We start from the raw sequence: 20,817 nt of genomic DNA on the forward strand, positions 1-20,817 counted from the left end.
GTCTTGGGGCGACTCGGCGAGTTGGGTCGCGATATGGGAGTTTTCAGAGAATAGGGACTCGACGAGTCAACGGGCTGACTCGGCGAGTAGAATCAGTCAGGCAGGTTAACTTTGACTGAGGACTTTGTCTTTGACCAAGAGTTGACCAGTTGACTTCCAGGGGTAAGTTGGTAATTATTGGTATTTATTGAGTTCAGTCTTTTGGTATTATCAGTGGTGGAGTTCGTGTCGGAGGTTGGAGCATCGTGATCTTATCTTTTCAGTCAGCAGTGGCGAGGTGAGTTATCCTCACTATATCGACAGGGTCTAAGGCACCAAGGCCGACCCTTTAACGGATTGTAATTCGGGTATTGTTGTTATGTTATTGCTTTGCTATGTTTGCATCCTGGTAGTTAGGATGGTGTATGATAGAAACCTGGTTAAGGTCGGTATCCTGGTATATAGGATGATGCTATGCTAGAGACCGGTTAGGTCGGTATCCTGGTTAGGATGATGTTATGTTATGTGATCTGCTAGATCGGTTTGATTGGATGTGGATTGTTATATGATTATATGTTATGTGCACATGGTTGTCAGATTGGGGTTGGGTTGAGGCGGGTCCTGCTTTGTGCTGTAGGCCAACATACCCAAGGCGGACCGGTTAACCCGAAGGCCCAACGAGCGGTCCGGATAGGCTGTAGGCCCCAAGAGGGCGGACCAGACGTGCTGAGGCTCGGGGAGTGGACCAGGCCGACTGAAGGCCCGGTGCGGGCGGACAAGTCATACTATAGACTCAGAGAGTGGACCAGGTGGATTGAAGGCCCGATGCGGGCGGACCAATCACACTGTAGACTCGATATATATGGTTAGACTCGGAGGGTGGACCAGGTGGACTGAAGGCCCGGTACGACGGACCAGTCACACAGTAGACCCGAAGTGCATGGTTGTTCTGTTCTGTTATGATATGTTATGTGTATGGTTTATGTGGTTGGTATTTTGGGGGTATCTCACTAAGCTTTCGGGCTTATAGTTGTGGTTTAATGTTTTTCAGGTACTTCAGGAGACCATGGCAAGGCGAAGGCGTGATCGTACCGCTCCTCATGTTCTTGTTTTATGATATGGTTCTGGGAATACTCTGATAATAAATGTATTGAAAACCTTTTTGTAATGACTTAACGAAACTGGTTGTTTTTGAAAAGTTTAAATTGGCTTGAATTTTTAGAGTGTTACACTTTCATTGTAATGTCGAGGGCTAAATCCTGGTTTTACATTCAAATGTCATTGGCCACCCCATGGTCTTTCCTTACAATGTCGATGGCCAAATCCGGTCTTACATACAAGAGCCATGAGCTACCCCCCCTTTTCACCTATGGTATTTCAAATTATTACCATGGACTACCCCCAATGTCTTTCACGCAAGTATCATAAAGATAAATAGAATCCTACAATACAAATACTAGTGGGTTGACATTCGCGCCTTCGACCCACGAGTATAGTGAGAAGATTCACCTGAACTAGTCAACATAAGCCCATCAGCTACCTCAACATCAGAACAACCAACCCGAACTTCCTAAAACCAAACCGAGACCAATCCTTAGTCAAATACTCTATTCTACCCAAGTTTGACTAACGTCAAATTGGTCAAAAAAATCAACGATCAATTTCCACAAGGTCAACGGTCAACTTATTTAACGTCAACGTCACGTCGTGACCATTCCTTGATCACGTCGTGAGAATGCAACGATAAACAATCATGATTCTGGACACCGTTACATTATCACACAACCTATGTTACGTCGTGACTTCTGGTTAAAATGTCAAAAATCTTCATTAAGTGGTTAATCACTTCAAACCAAGGTCCATAACCTCAAATCTAATTCATAAATAGCTTCAGAATGGATAAAGTTTCCAACTTTATCCATTAGGATGGTTCAAACAACCAAGATCTAATCTTTAAGTGTCAAAGGGACCAAGAATGCATCTTTCTCAGCTAAATCCAGTAAGTCCAAATCTCCAACGTTCAGATATAAATCAACATAATGTTTATATGGATAAGTTTCCAACATTATCCATAATAATGTCTCAAGCTTCCAAGATCTAAACTTCAATACACCAAAATGGCCTAAATGACCAAAATATGGCTAAAAGGGAAGGCAAAATGTCAAAACTTTCCTGGTCTATGAGGTCCAAGAAAACATTCTAAACTTGATCAAAAGGTGTTGGAGTCTAGATCTGAAACATACAATGTTCTTGGGGCCTTGGAGAGTAATAAAGTTGCAAACTTTATTCCCAACTCTCACTTAAAACTTATTGAATTGGACCAAAACACCAAATAAACTAAGATCCAAATATGAAATGTAATCAAGCTTGTAACTTTATAACTTACAAAGGTCTAAAAGGTAGATGAAAGTTTAGATCTTCAATTGCCAAGCTTCAAGGATCAATCTTGCATGAAAACATTGCTCTAAAACCATCAAAAACTCCAAAAATGGATGAAAGAGGAGAGGGGAGGTTCAAATCTTGAAATGAAGGCTATGGTTTCTCCTAAGAGGTTTTAAATATGATGGAGGCTAATAAAATACCCTAAAACATGTATCCTTACCTTTAAATACCTTGAAAACCCTAAAAATTCTATGGGCTTTTGGGCTGCACAGTTCTTATATCGTGAAAATACATTCTCACCTCATGAGCACTTCTTACGTCGTGAGAATTACTTCTCACCTTGTGAGAATGAGTTTTCGCCCAATTTCACTCCAACTTCAAACAATCATAACTTCTTCGTTTCAACTCTGTTTTTGGCGATCTTTATATCCACATAAAGGTATTAACGATCCCCATATATATATATATATATATATATATATATATATATATATATATATATATATATATATAGAGAGAGAGAGAGAGAGTTAATTTTGGCTTAACACAAGTCAAATTAAAAACCATAATTCATGAAAGAAGTCTAAAACATCACTTTTCCCATTTTACCCTTTGACTCCAAGACACAAAACAATGCTTTAATCACTTATCAAACATTGTCATCGTCTAATAAGGTCTAAACTGATGGGTTTTGAGCAAAACATACAATCCTATGTGAAACATCCCAAAAATCAAGGTTAAAAAATTTTATTTTTTTATTATATTCAAAACAGTTTTGTAACTTGTTAAAAACATTGGAAAGAATTTCAAATAAAGCAATTATTAGAGTTCAATCCCAAAGATCACATTTTGCGGAAACCACGGGTGTATGCGTTGCAATCGTCCCGAGCTCTTCATTTGAAAACTGGAGTACTTGAAGCATAAACTGAAAACCATAAGCACAAAGCTTAGTGAGTTCCCCAAATACCACATACCATACAATAAACATATAGGGGGCCCGCCCGTCATCAAACCCCGTCCGACATCGAGCCCCACCTGGATACTACCGAGCATATCTGGGTGATGGCCTCCTCTTCGGTCTATTTCAATTGGATACTGCTAAGCATATCTGGTTGTTGGCCTCCCTTTCGGTCTATTTCAATGGAATACTGGTGTATTTCACCCCCTCCCACTACCACATAATAACATACATAATTAATCATAGAAACACCAACAAATAGTGGCAAACCAGACAATTATCACAAAGACAATCATCTTACTATAAGCATCAACTAGTGGGCCGGTATTGGTGCCTTCAACCCCCTAATTCTGTGAAGGGAGACTCACCTTAAATGCATAAGCTTCCTGAAGGAATTCCCCAGCTGCTTCCCTAACGACACCTCCGAACTAACATATCAAAAATAACACCCAATTAGCAATTGGGTTCCTATTCATAACCATAACTTCATACCTAGGGTAAAAACACCATTTTACCCCTATCCTAGCCTTGTCCAAAAATATGATCCAAACTACAATCTGAAAGGCCCAAAGGCCCACTGATCAACCATTGTCCCAATTTTCCAAATTGGCCCCAAACCCCATACATCGCCTTGCCTTAAGGCCCAACCATTCTTTCTATTCCAAACACTTTGCATCCCAATAGCCCAAAATAACTCAAGCCCAACATGCTAGAAACTACTAGGTCCATAAAAGCCCACTAATGGCCCAATTTTCCAAATTGGGCCCAACCCCACATGGGCCTTATCCTATGCCCATAATTTCCTTAAACACAATTCAAATTACCTCAAACACCTCTTGGGACAACTTGGTCAAAGGCATAAGTCAAAAGTCAAAGTCAACGCTCCGAGTTGACTCAACTCGTCGAGTTGTCCCTCAACTTGCCGAGTTCCCCACATTATTCAACAGAATCGTGAAAAGTCAATCCAACTCGCCGAGTTCACCCATGAACTCGCCGAGTTCTTCAGTCAGTAAAACCTCTTAATCCATTAAGCCGCCATTCTTGAAACTAAAGGCTCCACCACTCAGATCTCAACCGAAATAGTATCTAGAAGGGTAAAGTTTCCAACTTTACCCATGAGAACCATCAAAATGGGTTCAAAACCCAAACCATAAGCTTAAAAGGTTAAGGGCTTAGACAATAACCACTTAATCATCAAGACAAGGCTTCAAAATGCAGATCTGGTCCCTTAAGACTGAAATGACACGCAAAGTCTCCAACTATACTCTCATGCATGGCCAAGAGAAGCTCAACAGCTTAAAAGAAGCCATGAAAAGAACTTAATGGATGCATAGAGACCTTAAGACCATAAAGTTGGCACCTTTATGCCAAAAGAGCTTATTAAGATCATGGATCCGAAAGAATAACTCTTTTGGGACATCCTATACCCCATCAATCACTCAAACTTGGCTAAAACATGCAAACTATCCCCAAAAAGAGATCTAAATGATTACTAAGCAAGGCCATAGCTTTATACCCGAAATATGCTGGAAAAGGAGCAAAGAGTCCAGATCTGAAAGATCCTACTTGAAACCTTGCACCAAACTCCTCTTCCTTCAATGAGCTTTAAACACACCAACATACACTCACAATACTCAATAAGCCTCTAGGGTCTCGAGATTAAGGTTAGGGAGTTTGGAGGCTGGAAATGAGTTCAACACCTGGAACTTAAGGTTTTTAAATAGGTTGGAAAAACCCAAAATTAGGGTTTCTCCAACAGCGTCCAAGTCGTCGAGTTGGCTCCTCTAACTCGCCGAGTTGCCTCATTAAACCTCGCGACCAAAACAACTTCTACTCACCGAGTTGAGGCTCCTCAACTCGTTGAGTAAACCCATTAAATCCCCACGATTCTTCATCTTCAAATCGTCAAGTTGGCTCCTCCAACTCTCCGAGTTCAACTTGAAAATTGGCAAAATTCCACAATTTAACCTTCTAGATCCGGGTGTTACAACTCTCCCCCACTCAAATTAGATTTCGTCCTTGAAATCGCTCCTTATCAACACGCATATCAAAACAACCAACCTGATGATCATAACTGGAAATTTTGCGCCCAAATTAATCTTCCCAAGGCAACCGAAACGCAAACCAAAACTTCCGACCCTAAAACAGCATTCAAACCTTCAGCCCCTACAAACCACTTCTACCTTTCTAAGTCCTGAAATCTATAATGGTCTGACTCCCAGACAGACCGCCCACAGTGAAACAACTCCATGCTAAACTCTCAACGAATAGCAGGCCAAACCTAACATTTCCAACTTTATTCGTACAACGGCTTATCCAAATCTACTGAAACCATCTTAAAATAGTTCTTCAAGCCTGATGAAAAATGAATCCTCAATCTTTGAATAAAACCAATCCTACCTCGCCTGAATTCCGAAACCTAAAGTCTCAATGGTCTGAATCCCTGTCAGATCTCTCACACCGAACCGATACCATGCCAACCTCATAGAGATTCAAAACAACAAAAGCTTCCAAGGAAACAAGCTCACCGACCATATATAGCTATAGAACACTTGTACTCAACAGAAGGCTCGGATAATCCTTTGAGTAGAAGATCCATCCCTGCAACGGTTAGACTCAGACGAGAGTTGCGCAACAGGGCCGAATCAATTACTATGAGATTATTTAATCCTAATGTAAGTGACTTACACTTCCCAATCAACCAGATACATTTCCACACATGGAATCCCAAATCATTAGCATTGCCCGAAACACTGGTCTACCAGAGACACTGATATTGCCTTTCAAAATCCACCGAGACCTCCCTGGTCCCAACTCATCTGCCAATTGTCTGAAATTATCGGGTTCTTGCCCGATTGTTGAGCCAAGAGACTCCTGCACCGTCGCCCATCGTGACTTCCGAAGGAAAGCCTCACTTGCAATAACTACCCAAACCATCCCGACATCAACCTGATGTTAATCTGAATGCTACAGGTCCAACTGTAATCTTACTTCATACCTAATCTTCCATGTCGTACCACTTCCTGGTTTCATACATGTTGTAGTCTTCTCATAGCCTTACTAATTGACCCATCTTGAGCTAACTACCGAAGAAATCTTTGACCAATCAAATAATGAAACCTATCAGAAAATATGGAACCCCTTACTAGCCTGACCCTACACATATCAGGCCACACTCAAGCACAGGATCCTTACCTGCCAATAAATTGAAACCATTTATTACCTCTGAACCCTTCCATAGATGCCATCGGCACATTGATACCTTATTCTAAGACTTCCAGAACATAAAACCTTACACGTAGACACCCGCAATTCCCAATTTGAATTCTCAGTAGGAACCAATTTGGTACCCATCTCATAATCCGAGAATCAAATATCTACACTTGAGGTTCTCTCAAAATCCTATGATTCAAGACACCTCTCCCAAGATCAGAAGGTAAAAGGTTCCCAACCCATCGCTGAGACTACCAGCCTCGCACCTGATCCAACCACTAGTTCCTCAAGAGTCCAAATAACAAGGCTACCCAGCCTATAAACCCTTCTACGCCACATACTGACCACACACTAAATCCTGCAACTCAATATTCAAAACCTTGACCTAACGGTCTCTACCAAATCCAACATACATTGCCATAATTACATGTGCCTTGCCCACGGGGATACAAAACCCATCCTAGTTTCATATCCGTTCCTGCGCCTGAATACCTGAATGATTCTCCCCCACTTTGATTCGACTAAGTCCTCGCATCATCCTAGAATTGAAGGATTCCCAATCCATCTTAACCTCCAATGATCGATCTACCAACAACTGGCGCCTACCACAACTAGAGATCCAACGTTATCCATCCTAAGTACCACACAACCCCAGAAGACCAACTGAACACTTCCCTAATCCCAACAATACTGATAACCTTGAATACTATAAAATGATACCACGCTCAAATCCTAACGTCAACTGTAGTCCTGTCTCATCGCGGGGTTACTCTCGACACTTGTAGTTGCAACTCATTATTGATGGAATTGAATATGCAAATCATATTCTAGTGGAATGTCCTTATGCGAAGTCAGCCACGAAGCCATACTTAACTGGGGCGGAATCGATTAAATCAATTTCCATAATGTAGAAGATATTACTTGTTTTGCAGCCAATTGGGAGAGATGCCCTGAGAAGAAAAGAACGCCTAACAACCATATGCTAGGGGATACTTTGGTGTATATGGAGAGCTAGAGATGATAGGATATTCCAATCAAAATTTATTACTCCAAAATGTGTGGTGGATGGCATCAAAGCTTTAGTGCAATTGTGGGTATAATGCAGAGGCAAATGTGGTATATCTAACTGGGAAGAGTTGTTCTTTTATCCTTTTTCGTCTTAGTCTTAAATTTTCTTTGTAATATGTAATATTTTAACCGGATGCTCTTTTTCCCCTATAGTTTCTTACTATTTGGGTGAATTTTTATAATATTGGTCGTTTCTAAAAAATACTATTAGCGACACATTAGAAGTATATATATTATACTTGTAATCAATGACATCCTTCACTAACCATTGCCATCATCCATTCTCCCTGCCCGTAAAACTCAATGAACTACTTCTGCTTATACACAACATCGTCGATGATCTCCCTCTCCATACCCCAAACACAATAATAAAATTGATGTTCCCCATCTTTTGCACACGATACTCACAACCCCTTATTTTCTACCTAACCTTACAAAAAAAAACTTTCATTTTCATGTCAAAATAAAGTCATCCAATCACCAATATGACAACAAATTAAAATTTATTGCCTAATAAATTTATTTTAGGGAAAATGACTTAAAATTCTAACGAAATTTTCAAACCTTTCAAAAAACCTCAATTATGTTTTGTTTGTCCATAAAAATCCAACAAACTTAACATTTTATCTAAAAAGTCCAACAAAGTTCCAAACCGTTCAAAAAATCCAAATTTTGTTTTGTTTAAGTTCATTGGGTTTTTTTTGAACAGTCAAAACATGATTGAAAATTTTTAAACGGTTTAAAAACTTTGTTGGATCCGTAAGTTATTTTTCCATTTATTTGAAGAGAAATGTTGCTTACTCAAACCAAAAATTAATTATTATTATGACATTCCACATGAAAACGGAGAAGACGGTAGGAAGGGACGGCGTCTGATTCACCTGTCACAAAAACCGGACGGTTTCAACTAGTGAAGGCTCTCTCTCTCCAGTCTCCCCCTACCCCCACCAGCGCCAAACCCACATACGCCACCTTCTCTTTCTTTAAAACTCTCTCCTCCGTTAACGCTTCTTCCTCATCTATCTCTTCATCTCTTTTTCTTTTTCTCTCTACCATAAATCAATCTTGCTGTTCTCCAATCAGATGCGTTGTCTTCACAGGTACCGTTCGATCCTATCCCTAATCTCTTCTCAGTATCTTGACTTTTCTAGGGTTAGGATTTCTTCCATCGTACCCTTATAAAATCAAATCAACTACACATATCTGACAATCTAACACGATTATTTCGTAAATCGGTTGAGAATAAAATGCATCCGAGGTGGTTTAATTGCTTTCGATGCGCTATTATTCATATTGGTTACGATGTGGACTGATTTGGGTGGATTTAGGATACTTTTTATTGATTTCATTAGGGTTTTCGAGTAGGATTGCATGAGGTTTTTTGCTCATGCCGTTAAGTGTTGATTCTGGTGATATGATAATGCCGGCAAAAGAGAAAATGAATGGTGTTGGTGTTTTAACAACCTTATCCATGGACTGCAATCATTTCTTGTCCATGGATTCAAGTTTGTTCGATCCGGCTGCGGTAGATCTGAGTCTACCGCCCGATATCAATCTCCCACTCTCGGCGGAGCCAAGCCCTCCGCCACCTGGGTCGATTGATTCATGTGACATGCTAGAACCCGGTTTAGGTTCTCAACATTACCAAAGTGAAACACATATAAATGTCACAAAATCTGGGAAGAAGACCGCTAAGCGACTAGATAGCATGTGGGGGGCTTGGTTTTTCTTTAATTTCTACTTCAAACCGGTTTTAAACGAGAAGTCAAAGAACAAGAACATGGATAATAACGGACACGATATTGATAAATCACAGCTGAAGTTAGATGTTTTCTTGGTTCAACATGACATGGAGAATATGTATATGTGGGCTTTTAAAGAAAGGCCCGAGAACGCATTGGGGAAAATGCAACTGAGAAGCTATATGAATGGGCATTCACGACAAGGGGAAAAGCCCTTTCCGTTTTGTGCTGATAAGGGTTTCGTTAGATCTCATCGAATGCAAAGGAAACAATATAGGGGACTCTCGAATCCTCAATGTGTTCATGGGATTGAAGTTGTTAGATCACCTAATTTGATGGTATTGGAAGAGGAAGAAAGAAGAAGATGGATGGAACTTACGGGAAGAGATTTAAACTTTTCAATTACTCTTGAAGCATGTGATTTCAGTTCTTGGAGGAACCTTCCAAGTACCGATTTCGAAATTGAACGCCCTCTCATTCCAAAAGATACAGCTAATCATCATCATCAACAACAAGAACCAAAGCGATTGCTTTCTGGTACTGGTACTGGTACTGGTACTGGTGATACTATTACTAGTGTGCCAGATCTTTTGGCGGGTTGTAATGGTAAACGTCGGAAGAGCAACTCGCCACGTGGCAATCATGATGAAGAAAGTTCGGATTCGGTTCTTGATGTTCATCAAGTGGATCCGCATTGGGCGAGTGAAATTTCTGGGGTGTTAAGAAGTGCTTATGGGCCTGTAACGGCTGCGAAGACTATTTATGAAGATGAAGAGGGATTCTTGATTATTGTAAGTTTGCCATGTGTAGATCTTCAAAGGGTAAAAGTTACATGGAGGAATACAATTTCACAAGGTGTTGTGAAGATTTGTTGTGTGAGCACCGGGTGTACACCGGTGTTGAAAAGAGAAAACAGGACATTTAAGTTGAGTGATCCGGCACCTGAGCACTGCCCTCCTGGGGAATTTGTGAGGGAGATTCTGCTTCCGACTCTGATTCCTGAAGATGCAAAGTTGGAAGCTTACAGGGACGAAACAGGAACTATGCTTGAGATAATGGTGCCTAAGCATCGTGTAGGACCTGAAGAACATGAGGTTCATGTCTGTCTTCGTTCATCTCCAAGTGTTCTTATGTTAACTTAGTGAAAACTGGAGTCCATGTTTGATGCTTCATTGATTTCGCTAATCTTTATTTAACTCATGGAATCTATGAATTAATGGGTTGTGTTTATTTATTACATAGGTGTCTTTTTTTGTGGATGTTTCCTTTTGTTTATTGAACAATTTCTAAGTGTGTTGTTATGATTATCGATTGGTAGGTTTTATTAAACTATCAGGGTTTTATTTATTTATTTATTTTATATGTACAATTTCAACTTTCAAGTGAGTTGTTATGATTATCCATTGGTAGGTTTTATTAAACTATCAGTGTTTTATTTATGTATTTATTTTATATGTGATAAGATCTTTGATTAAGGATATATGTAGATGCGTAGAATACTAGTAAACGAATCAGAAACAAAGGAACAGGCAAATTATAGCGCCAAAAATGAAGTAACAGCTGCGATGATTTTGGAGAGTTAAAAAAACCGAAGAAAATAAAAGTTGGGGCATTCCGAGAATTGAACTCGGGACCTCTCGCACCCTAAGCGAGAATCATACCACTAGACCAAATGCCCTCGGTGCTTAATAATCGATGTTGTATTTTTATAATTTTGTTCTAGACTGATACGTTTTTCTATCGCCAATCTGTTTTTTTGTTTGTATTTTGTAGAAACGGAAAGAAAATGCTCTATCAAAGTAAATATTGATGTGAAAATAAGAATGATATTTGATGTTTTTATGCAAAAAGAACACGAATTTTGATATAGCGTATAATAAGATGATTACAATAATACACAAAATACAAAATATAAATGAGGAACATTAGAAGGTGAAGCTATGGATTTTTCTCATAAGTTTTTTTTTAGTTGGTATATTATAAATGATTATTCATTTTTATAGTCTTATTTAATTTTTAATTTGTTTTTAAAAGTCGTTGACTATCTATTACTACTAATCAGACTTTATACATATGAAGGTGGCTACTAATCAGACTTTATACATATGAAGGTGGCCTAGAGCTGTTTGGTAAATCACACTGAATATTTGAAATAAATGGTTCTTATCTCATTATGATTAAGATAACGTAATGTCGTTTAGCTATTTAGAGGAAATTTCAATGCTTTTGATTCATCCAATGGTCGTACCAAATGCCCTAAATCCTGATCAAATTCAGAGGTTACCAATCCGCTCCTAGTGGTGATCATTTGGAATTAAATACTCCAAAATAGAGTTGAGTGTATTCAAATCTCAAATGTTGGAGTTGGTTAGGTTGAACCTGTGAATTGACTTCAAGAATGACTACCATAAACTGACGTCACACCTAGAGCTTTTGCTCAATCATCACATCGACCAAGTTGCACTTTGTGGATGGTTAGTTACTCCTTAAATTTCATGAATCTCTTAAATCTCGTTCCCGAGTTCAACTTAACTAGAGAAAAGAAAGGAAATGAGTGGAAATGATAAGAAAATAAAAGAAATTGATGTTCCCAAGTTTCATTAAATGAATGAAATGAAAGGAAATGTAAGGATCACTTTCCCTTCTAATTTTCCATCCGATTTGGGAGGATTTGAAAAGAAAAAACAAAATGATTACTTTTTCTTCCACTTTTTTCCAACTCGGAAACACAAAAAAAAACTTTGTTTTCCTTTCATTTATCTTCTTTTCTCTCCTGATTTTCTTTTCACTTTATTTATTTATTTATTTTTGTTAAACTCGAGAACTAGGCGTTAGTGTTTATGTGGGAATAAATACATTACACATCTCAAATTTGATTCATTTATCATAATTGTATCATAATTTTAAATGATACTAGCAATGAAATTTGTTTTTACTATAGGAGTCGGTTACCATAACAAACAAATTGATTTATACGTTTTTATAATACTAACAATGAGAGATGTCATGTACATTCATGTAACCTTTTACCTTTAATGAATTTGGAAAATTCAACTTATATAAAATCAAAGTTTCTTACAAATAGTTTATCAATTTGGAAAATCAAATTATACAAAGTGAGAGTTCGTTTTTTGTTGAAACATACATCTGGTTTAAGATTAAACCCAGTTTGTTATAGCAAAAACGAAATTCAAATAAACTTTTATAGAGTCAAACCTAAGTATATTCAGGACAAAAGAAAAACAATGATTTCTGACCTCAAATATAAAGATTTTTGTTTTTATACCAAAATCCATATATTCTACAACATTTAGTATCATAAATCAACCGCATATAAGCTAATGGCATTTATGCCTTTGACAGGTTGATGCCTTTCTTTGCCTTTTAGTTGTGAGTTGTGACGGACCATTCCAAAGATACATCTCCTTTTATAAAGTTTTTTGGCCATATTTTCTCAAATAATACGATCTTTTTAGTTTTTACCATAAAGTGCAAAAGGAAATGGTCAAATAAAATAATGGTTAAAATATTGTTTACTTATTGATACAATTTAACAAAAACGTAATAAATGAATCAAAAGTTATGGTATCGAATAAAAAGGCAAAAAGTCATACATGTGCTCACGATTCAATGAATTGATGTTCTATGTTTGAGGTTTGAGATGGACATATTAATTATGTCGAGGCAGATATTTTTTTTTTAATATTTGGTTTGACATGATATTATCCACGAGATATATGTTTTTCTTGATTAAATCATTTAAGTTTTTCTTTAAAGAAAAACACTTCTCGTGATATATTGTATACTTTGGTAAAAGGATTATATAAATACACATAACTATTTTGAGATGGGATTATGTGGGGAGTGATACATACAAATGTTAAGATGATGTATAAATTCAAACCACATAACTAACTTTTATGTTATATTAATTTTATTGTACCCATGGTTGAATATTATCAAGAGGATAATGAATTATAAGGATTAATATATTTTAGCTTGTTTACACATTTGTGTATTTTCTTTTACATATATAACCATAAAACTTGTTTCCACTTCACAAAATATCATTATGACCTACAATTGTAGGTTTAACAGGTTTGTGACGTCCTTGAGCACTCCGACACACTCCACACACACACCCACACTCTCCACTTCTTCACCATATTTTTTTCTCTTTACATTCCTCTCAACCTTGAAAATGTGTTTGTTCTTCAAAAGTCTAAAAAACCTCACAACTTTATCTCCGCTTTCTCTTAATCGCAATAATCAAGCAAACACTGATATTAAGAAATTTGGTAGTCGTTGTGCTCATTAAAACTTACCATAATATGAGTAACCACTGATGTGTGTGTTCTTGTAAATCGATGTATGTATGTGTAACACCCGCGTTTTCCTGCTAGGCATTAATAAGCCATAATATGAGTAACCACTGATGTGTGTGTTCTTGTAAATCGATGTATGTATGTGTAACACCCGCGTTTTCCTGCTAGGCATTAATAAGATAATATAATTAGTGTCACCAATTGCAACTTATTTGATATAATAAAAGAAATTTTTGTGAAGACTACGTGTTCTATGTATAAACATTTGTAGTATATGTGTTTATAGCAATATAATAAGATAAGAATAAAATACATGTCTAAATAGCATAATAATTAGAACAAATATCCTTGACGAAAGTTGAAGTAGTCATGACAAGGATTCCGAAGATATAAGCGACACTTAAAAAAGATGTAAGACGAAGGAGTTATGATCAGTTGAAGTTTCACGTTCGACCTGATACGACTACGAATATTGTAAACAGTGAATTGGAGATAGATCACTTTTTAGCCTTAGTGATCTAAATGAAAGTCGTAGTAGTCATTAAACCGAGAGCGTACATATTGTAACATCCATAAAAATCATGCCAAATTTAAACTTTTTAAAACATTTAGAAACCGTCAATTATTACAAATTTGTTTTCAAAATGTTTCTACATCAGAGCATCCCATAAACAAAGTTAGAAAATGTGAGGAGCGATACGATCACGCATTTTCCTTCCCGCGATCATCCGAGACACCTAAAACAAAAACTGAAACTGTAAGCCCGAAGCTTAGTGAGTTCCCCCCAAAATACCCATACATACAACAATATACATATAATCACCAATAACATACTATGGGTCTAGTCAACCATCGGGTTGGAATACCCCAGGCTCACAACCATCAGGTTGGAATGCTAGCATACTATGGGTCCAATCATCATCAAGATGGAATACCCTAGGCCCACAACCATCAGGTTGGAATACCCACATACTATGAGTCCAATAATCCTCGGGATGGAATACTCACGACCCACAACCATCGATTTGGACCAAGATGAGCCTAGACGAGTCCAAGGTGAGGAAAATGCATTATTTTGCTAAAGGCTGAAGCTTTATGACTATAAGGACCAAGATGAGCCTAGATCTAAAGTTGCAACTTCAGATCATGCCCAACACCCGAAATGAATCACCAATCATGCTAAAATGGCCCTAATATCAAGCATGGAAAGATCTAGCTAGAAGTCAAGGTAACGACTTGTTACCTTCAAAGTGATGCTAAGATGGAGTAGAATTCGGATCCACAACTTTTCCTTGCTCCAAGCTCCTTGATCTTCAAGCTCTTCTCACCAAAATCCACCTTCTAAGTTTAATAACACACAAATATGGAGAGTAAATACGATTTAGGGTTTTTGAGCTTAAAGGGGGCTGCAGGGGAGGCTAAGGGAGGCTAATAACCCATTAAATAGGGTGCAAAACCCTGTAAATTAGGGTTTCATCCTCTAGCTCCAACTCATCGATTTGTGTCCTCCAACTCGTCGAGTTGGTCACTTAAGACACGCGGCCAAATCCATTCCTACTCGACGAGTCAGGGCATCCAACTTGTCGAGTAGACCTTTCAAAATAAATATAAGACTGTAAAGTTTATACTTGAGAGTCGGGGTGTTGCAATTCTCCCCCACTTGAACTAGACTTCGTCCTCGAAGTCCGTTGCGGTGAACAACTCCGGGTAATGCTCCCGCATCTCAGCCTCCGGCTCCCAAGTCTACTCAGATCCCCTTCGGTGCTCCCATTGTACCTTTACCAAAGGTACCTCCTTGTTCTGTAGAACCTTCACTTTCCTTTCCAGAACGGCCACTGGCCTCTCAACGTAATTCAAGCGCTCTTCGACCTGTATGTCATCCAAGGACACCACTGCCTCCTCATCTAATACGAAATTTCACAACTATGATACATGGAAAGTGCTGTGGATCTGACTAAGCTCCTCTGGTAGCTCTAGTCTGTATGCTACCTTGCCAAACCTGGCAATGATCCTAAACGGTCCAATGTATCGGGGACCCAATTTCCCCTCTTCCTGAAATGGATCACACCCTTCCAGGGCGAGACCTTCAATAGTACCATGTCACCGACCTGAAACTCCAACTCAGATCGGCGTCTGTCAGTGTAACTCTTCTGCCGACTCTATGCGGTCTGCAACCGCTATCTGATCTATTGTAACCGACCTCCCCCAACAGACTGGGGTGCGGAATCTCTGTCAATACCACAACTCATAAGGCGGAGCGCCAATGCTAGAATAAAAGTTGTTGTTATGGGAGAACTCTACAAGCGATAGGTAGGAGTCGCAACTCCCACCGAAATGCAGTCGAGTGTCCAGTTCCTCATGGAACTTCTGCCAAAAATGTTAGGTGAACCGAACATTACGATCTGAAACAATAGAGATCGATACCCCATGGCGGGCAACGATCTCGCATATATATAAGTCGGCCAACTTCTCGGCCGATGAACTCTCCTGTATGGCTAAAAAGTGGGCACTCTTGGTCAATCGATCCACGATGACCCAAATAGCTTCGAAGCCCCCCATCGTCCTCGGAAGCTTGGTGATTGTTAGATGCAATTTGTGCACCTTTTTGCGCACCTTTTAGTCCCATTTCATGCATCTATTTAGCACAATTGTTCTTCCTTTTTCTTGCATTTCATCATATTCATGTTAGTCTTTAGAACAACCTTATTTGCACACTTTCATGTCTTTTTCAGGTAAACCGGAGCTTGGAACGCGCTTTGGGAAGTGTCGAGAAGCATTGGTGAAGATTTCGGGATGATCGGGCGAAGAACGAAAAAGTTGGAAAAATCAAGTTTGGAATTGGAGTCTGAGAGGAACACGGGGCGTGTCAAATCAACACGGGACGTGTTGCTGAACACGACCCGTGTCAGTTTAGTGTAAATCAACACGGGGCGTGTTGTTGAACACGACCCGTGTCAGTTTAGCCTATTTTAACACAGGCCGTGTTCGACCCAAAAACCAACTTTTGGCAGTTTTTCCTATCTTTCATATTACGGGTTGAGGGTCATTTTTACACACACACAACATATCAGAGCACCATTGGAGAGGAAAATTCGAAGGTTTTTGCAAGGGTTTGTCCGTTAATCATTTGGAAACATTATTTCTAGTATTTGTAAGTTGTAATTGCACTTTAATTCCATCTTTTATTCTTGTGATCTTGTTCTAGCCGTGTGTGGCTAGAACCCTAGTTTCTCCAATTTCATGTTTTGACTTCTTGGTAGTGACTTCAATCATATGACATGATGTTTGTTCTTAATTTCTATCTAATGAATTTGATTTTGCTTCAATCGAATGTTTGATTCTAATTGTGATTCTTATTGGCCATTTGAATTAGGGTTAGGTCATTCAAGTTATCTCTTTTACAAAATCCGTAATTGTTTTGTGAAATTTAACAAATAACAAGCATTAAGTTGATCTCTATTGAATGAATTTAGTGTAAATCTTATTCATACACTTTTACACTCCCGAGCTTATGAGGAGTATTGGGTGTTGTTGGGAACATTCACATAAAGCTTCATGCAATCTTATAATCTAATTCTAAGAGCTTGTTTAGATTAGGTTAATAAGGTTAGGGTTAATCAAAGAGCTTGTTTTGGTTAATTAATATGGTGAATGGGAAGTGTTAGAGCTTATTAGCACTTTCAAGTACCAACTTAGATAGAATTGAACGAATATTGTGTCATCTTTGAGTCACATTGCTAAATTGTCATACATGGAGTTGGAGTCCTTACAAAATCTGAACTTAATTCATTCGTTTAGTTGTTTACTCGTGTTTTAAATTTGTTTGTTTAGTCATTGCATTCTAAACCCCCCTTATTACTGTTGGTGACCATAGTACTTTGCGCAAAGAGGTATAGACTAATTATCCCGTGTCTCTGTGGATCGACCCTGCTTTCCTTGTACTACCTTTTAGGGCAATATAATGGGATTATTTTGGAGTATATCGTACCCCTTTATTTGTTGGGTTTGACACGCCTATCAGTGATGAAATCCATCGTGATCTCTTCCCATTTCCACATGGGAATCTCCAGGGGCTGTAGCTAACCATGCGGCCTCTAATGCTCGGCCTTGACCATCCGGCACGTCAAGCACCTCTCAACGTACCATGCAATCTCCCTTTTCATGCCTGGCCACCAATAACTCAAACGCAAATCCCTATACATCTTGGTGGCCCCGGGTGAATAGAGAAGCGAGACTTATGAGCCTCCTCCAATACAATTTGTCTAACCCACCAGACATCGGAACCCAGAACCGACCGTAGCGGGTCAATAGCCCCCGGCTATCCTGAACAAAACGGGTCTTCTCTGTTAGATTAATGTATAAGTCCATAAATATAATTGGTAAGACTTGACCCGACCTGACATGGTCCATTTGGGTTGCATGGCATCGGAACACTTGGATAGACCTTTTATGAGAAGAAGATATTTGTGACATATAAATATATTATAAGTTCTAATATATTAATATGAGATCATGTTATTTAATTAGTATTGATCAAGAATTAATATGGACTTAATTTAGTGATCAAAAGAGACTAATTAAATATATGGGTATTGATTGTGTAAATCATTCATTCTTATATAAGTGGGCTTATGATCTATGATTCCTTATGTTGGGTTTAAGCCATGTGGTGACCCATGGATACTCCATGGAGGTTAAAACCCATGGAACATAAGTCATGGGTAAAGTCATGGGTTACATGGTGTAACCCTAATGTGCACACTATATAAAGACCCCATTGGTTGGAGAAATTGGTACTAGTACATAATATGGAGGGCAAGCTAATTTCCAAGTCTCATGTCTCCTTCTCGTGGTTATTCCAAGTGTTGATGAAGTTGTGTGAACCATTCGAGGTGTCACACTTGGGGCACTAGGCTCTCGAGCTTCATGAAGTCAAGCTACATCAACAAGGTATGTATTATATCTGTTGTATTACCCAAGTATCAAAGATTGTATGCTAGTTAGGGTAATACCTTGGAATATTCATATTTGCATATATAATAGAGAAAACATAGATCCAAGGTATTTAGGGTTGCATGTACACCATAGGAGTGTTAGAATGCTCAAAACCCAACAATGGTATCAGATCCTAGGCTTGTTTTCTTGTTATACTTGGAAACTTGGCTGAACAATCGAAGTTTGTTGCTATCTGCTCAGCAGACTCACCGAGTCCAAGGCTAAACTCATCCAACTCACCGAGTTGGTTCATGCACTCGACGAGTTGGACCCCCAGACAGCATATCTTCAACTATTTTGGCTGGAATTAGACTAGGAACATTACCCTAAGCTGTTTTTCAACTTATAAACCTGTTTTTGATGTGGTAATATTCATGCTAATTCAATTTCAATGATAATTGTCAATAGATTCATGTTTTGTATTAGTTTAATGGTTAGTCTAATTACATGAAAAAGTTTGATTGAATTATCTTGATCATTATGAGTTGCTTAGATTAATAGAAAAGTTATGTGAAATTGTTGTTTCCAATCCAAATTAATCTAAGAGTTGGTTCTTTTGTAACTTGTCCTCAAGTTATATGAAAAGTCACATTTAAGATTCATAAAACACATAAATATTTCCATTGGTTATGAATAAAGAAAATTCATATTCTTTTAATAGTTATATGAAAATTCATCCAGCAGTTGGGATTGTGTCTACGGGACTTCAGCATTTCAAGGTGAGTTATCCTCACTATACTAAGGGGTCTAAGGCACCAAGGCCGACCCATTGGATTTGATAACCTAGTAGTTGTTGATATGTTGAGTTTAGTTAGTAATGTATGCCAGTTGATATGCTAGTCGGGTAGATCTGTAGGATCGCCTGTGATACTGATTGATTACTTGTATGTGCAATTATTTGTTACATGTCGACATGTTATGTGGGATGGGTTGAGGTTGTACTGCTCCGTGCGGTAGCCAACAAACCCTAGAGTATTCTAGATATGAGTTGAGGGCCCGGTAGGCATTCCAGACTCATACTGAGGACTCGGGAGTATTCCAGATATGAGTTGAGGGCCGGGTAGGCATTCCAGACTCATACTGAGGACTCGGGAGCATTCCAGATATGAGCTGAGGTCCCGGTAAGCATTCCAGACTCGTACTGAGGGCTCGATGGCATTCCAGATACGAGCAGAGGGCCCGATAGGCATTCCAGACTCGTACTGAGGGCCCAGGGGTAGTCCAGCTTGTAAAGCTGTGGACCCAGTACACGCTGTTCTGTTTTGATTGATATGATATGCTAATGTTGATATTGCTATGTGGACTGTGTGTATCGGTATTTTGGGGGTAACTCACTAAGCTTTCAGGCTTACAGTTTCAGTTTATTGTTTCAGGTACATCAAGGGATCGTGGCAAGGCACAAACGTGATCGTACAACTCCTCACTTTTTATGACTATGTTTCTGGGATACTCTGATATTCTACATTTTGAAAACAAGTTTGTAATAACTAATGGTTTTTGGGTTGTTTAAAAAGTTTTAAATTGGCTTGAATTTTTAGGTGTTACAAGTGTATTAGTATACAACTCAGAAATAGAATTTTAAATTGTGACAACCCGAAATTTCCATTTTGTACGAACATTAGCTATTCAATAGAAGCTCGTCCAGTTTCAATGAATTTCAGACTTTTCCGAATAAGTTTGTGTACATTAGGGTTTACGTTTATGGAGATATCAGGAGAGTGGATGCTCATGGGTTTGTGAAACTTGAGCATTTCAAAACTTCATAATGTTAGAGTCCAATTCCGGAATAAAAATATTTTCTGCCAAAAATATTTCAGGACTATAAATAGATTTATGAACTAAATTCATTCATTATTCACATGTCTAACTAGAGAAAAGCCATTTTCTCTCTCACGGATCTTCGGGTTTTTATCCCAAATCGTGAGTACACTTCTCTAGTTGTGTTACAATGTTTGTTTTATGCTTATTAACAAAGATTGTATGTCAAATACATGTGATTCGGGAGTTTACCGCCCAAGAACGTTCTTGGGGAGTAAACTCCAAAATGAAGCCTAAAGGCCATCTAGTCCCATTTCCTTGTTAGGTAACTAGTTTAGGATAATATGTATGATCATTTGAGGCTAGAAAACAATCAAGAACACCTAGCTTTAGGTGT

General features: G+C 38.5%; 1 protein-coding gene and 1 non-coding gene across 2 annotated transcripts; one reads left to right on the forward strand and one right to left on the reverse strand.

Moving 5' to 3' along the window:
* Positions 1-8,471: 8,471 nt before the first annotated feature.
* Positions 8,472-10,671, forward strand: LOC145065837 (uncharacterized). The gene has a single exon (XM_079012929.1). The coding sequence runs from the start codon at positions 8,988-8,990 to the stop codon at positions 10,482-10,484; it is 1,497 nt and encodes a 498-aa protein (XP_078869055.1). The 5' UTR covers positions 8,472-8,987; the 3' UTR covers positions 10,485-10,671.
* A 277-nt stretch (positions 10,672-10,948) lies between these two features.
* Positions 10,949-11,020, reverse strand: TRNAP-AGG (transfer RNA proline (anticodon AGG)). The gene has a single exon. It is a non-coding gene; the product is annotated as a tRNA-Pro (tRNA).
* Positions 11,021-20,817: the final 9,797 nt, after the last annotated feature.

Source organism: Lactuca serriola, chromosome 8 (assembly GCF_051521515.1).
Source record: "Lactuca serriola cultivar US96UC23 chromosome 8, Lser_US96UC23_V15, whole genome shotgun sequence".
NCBI lineage: Eukaryota > Viridiplantae > Streptophyta > Magnoliopsida > Asterales > Asteraceae > Lactuca > Lactuca serriola.

Bases quoted from the DNA above. Each gene is read 5' to 3' on its own strand.
- LOC145065837 (XM_079012929.1), top strand. From the start codon at position 8,988: ATGCCGTTAAGTGTTGATTCTGGTGATATGATAATGCCGGCAAAAGAG.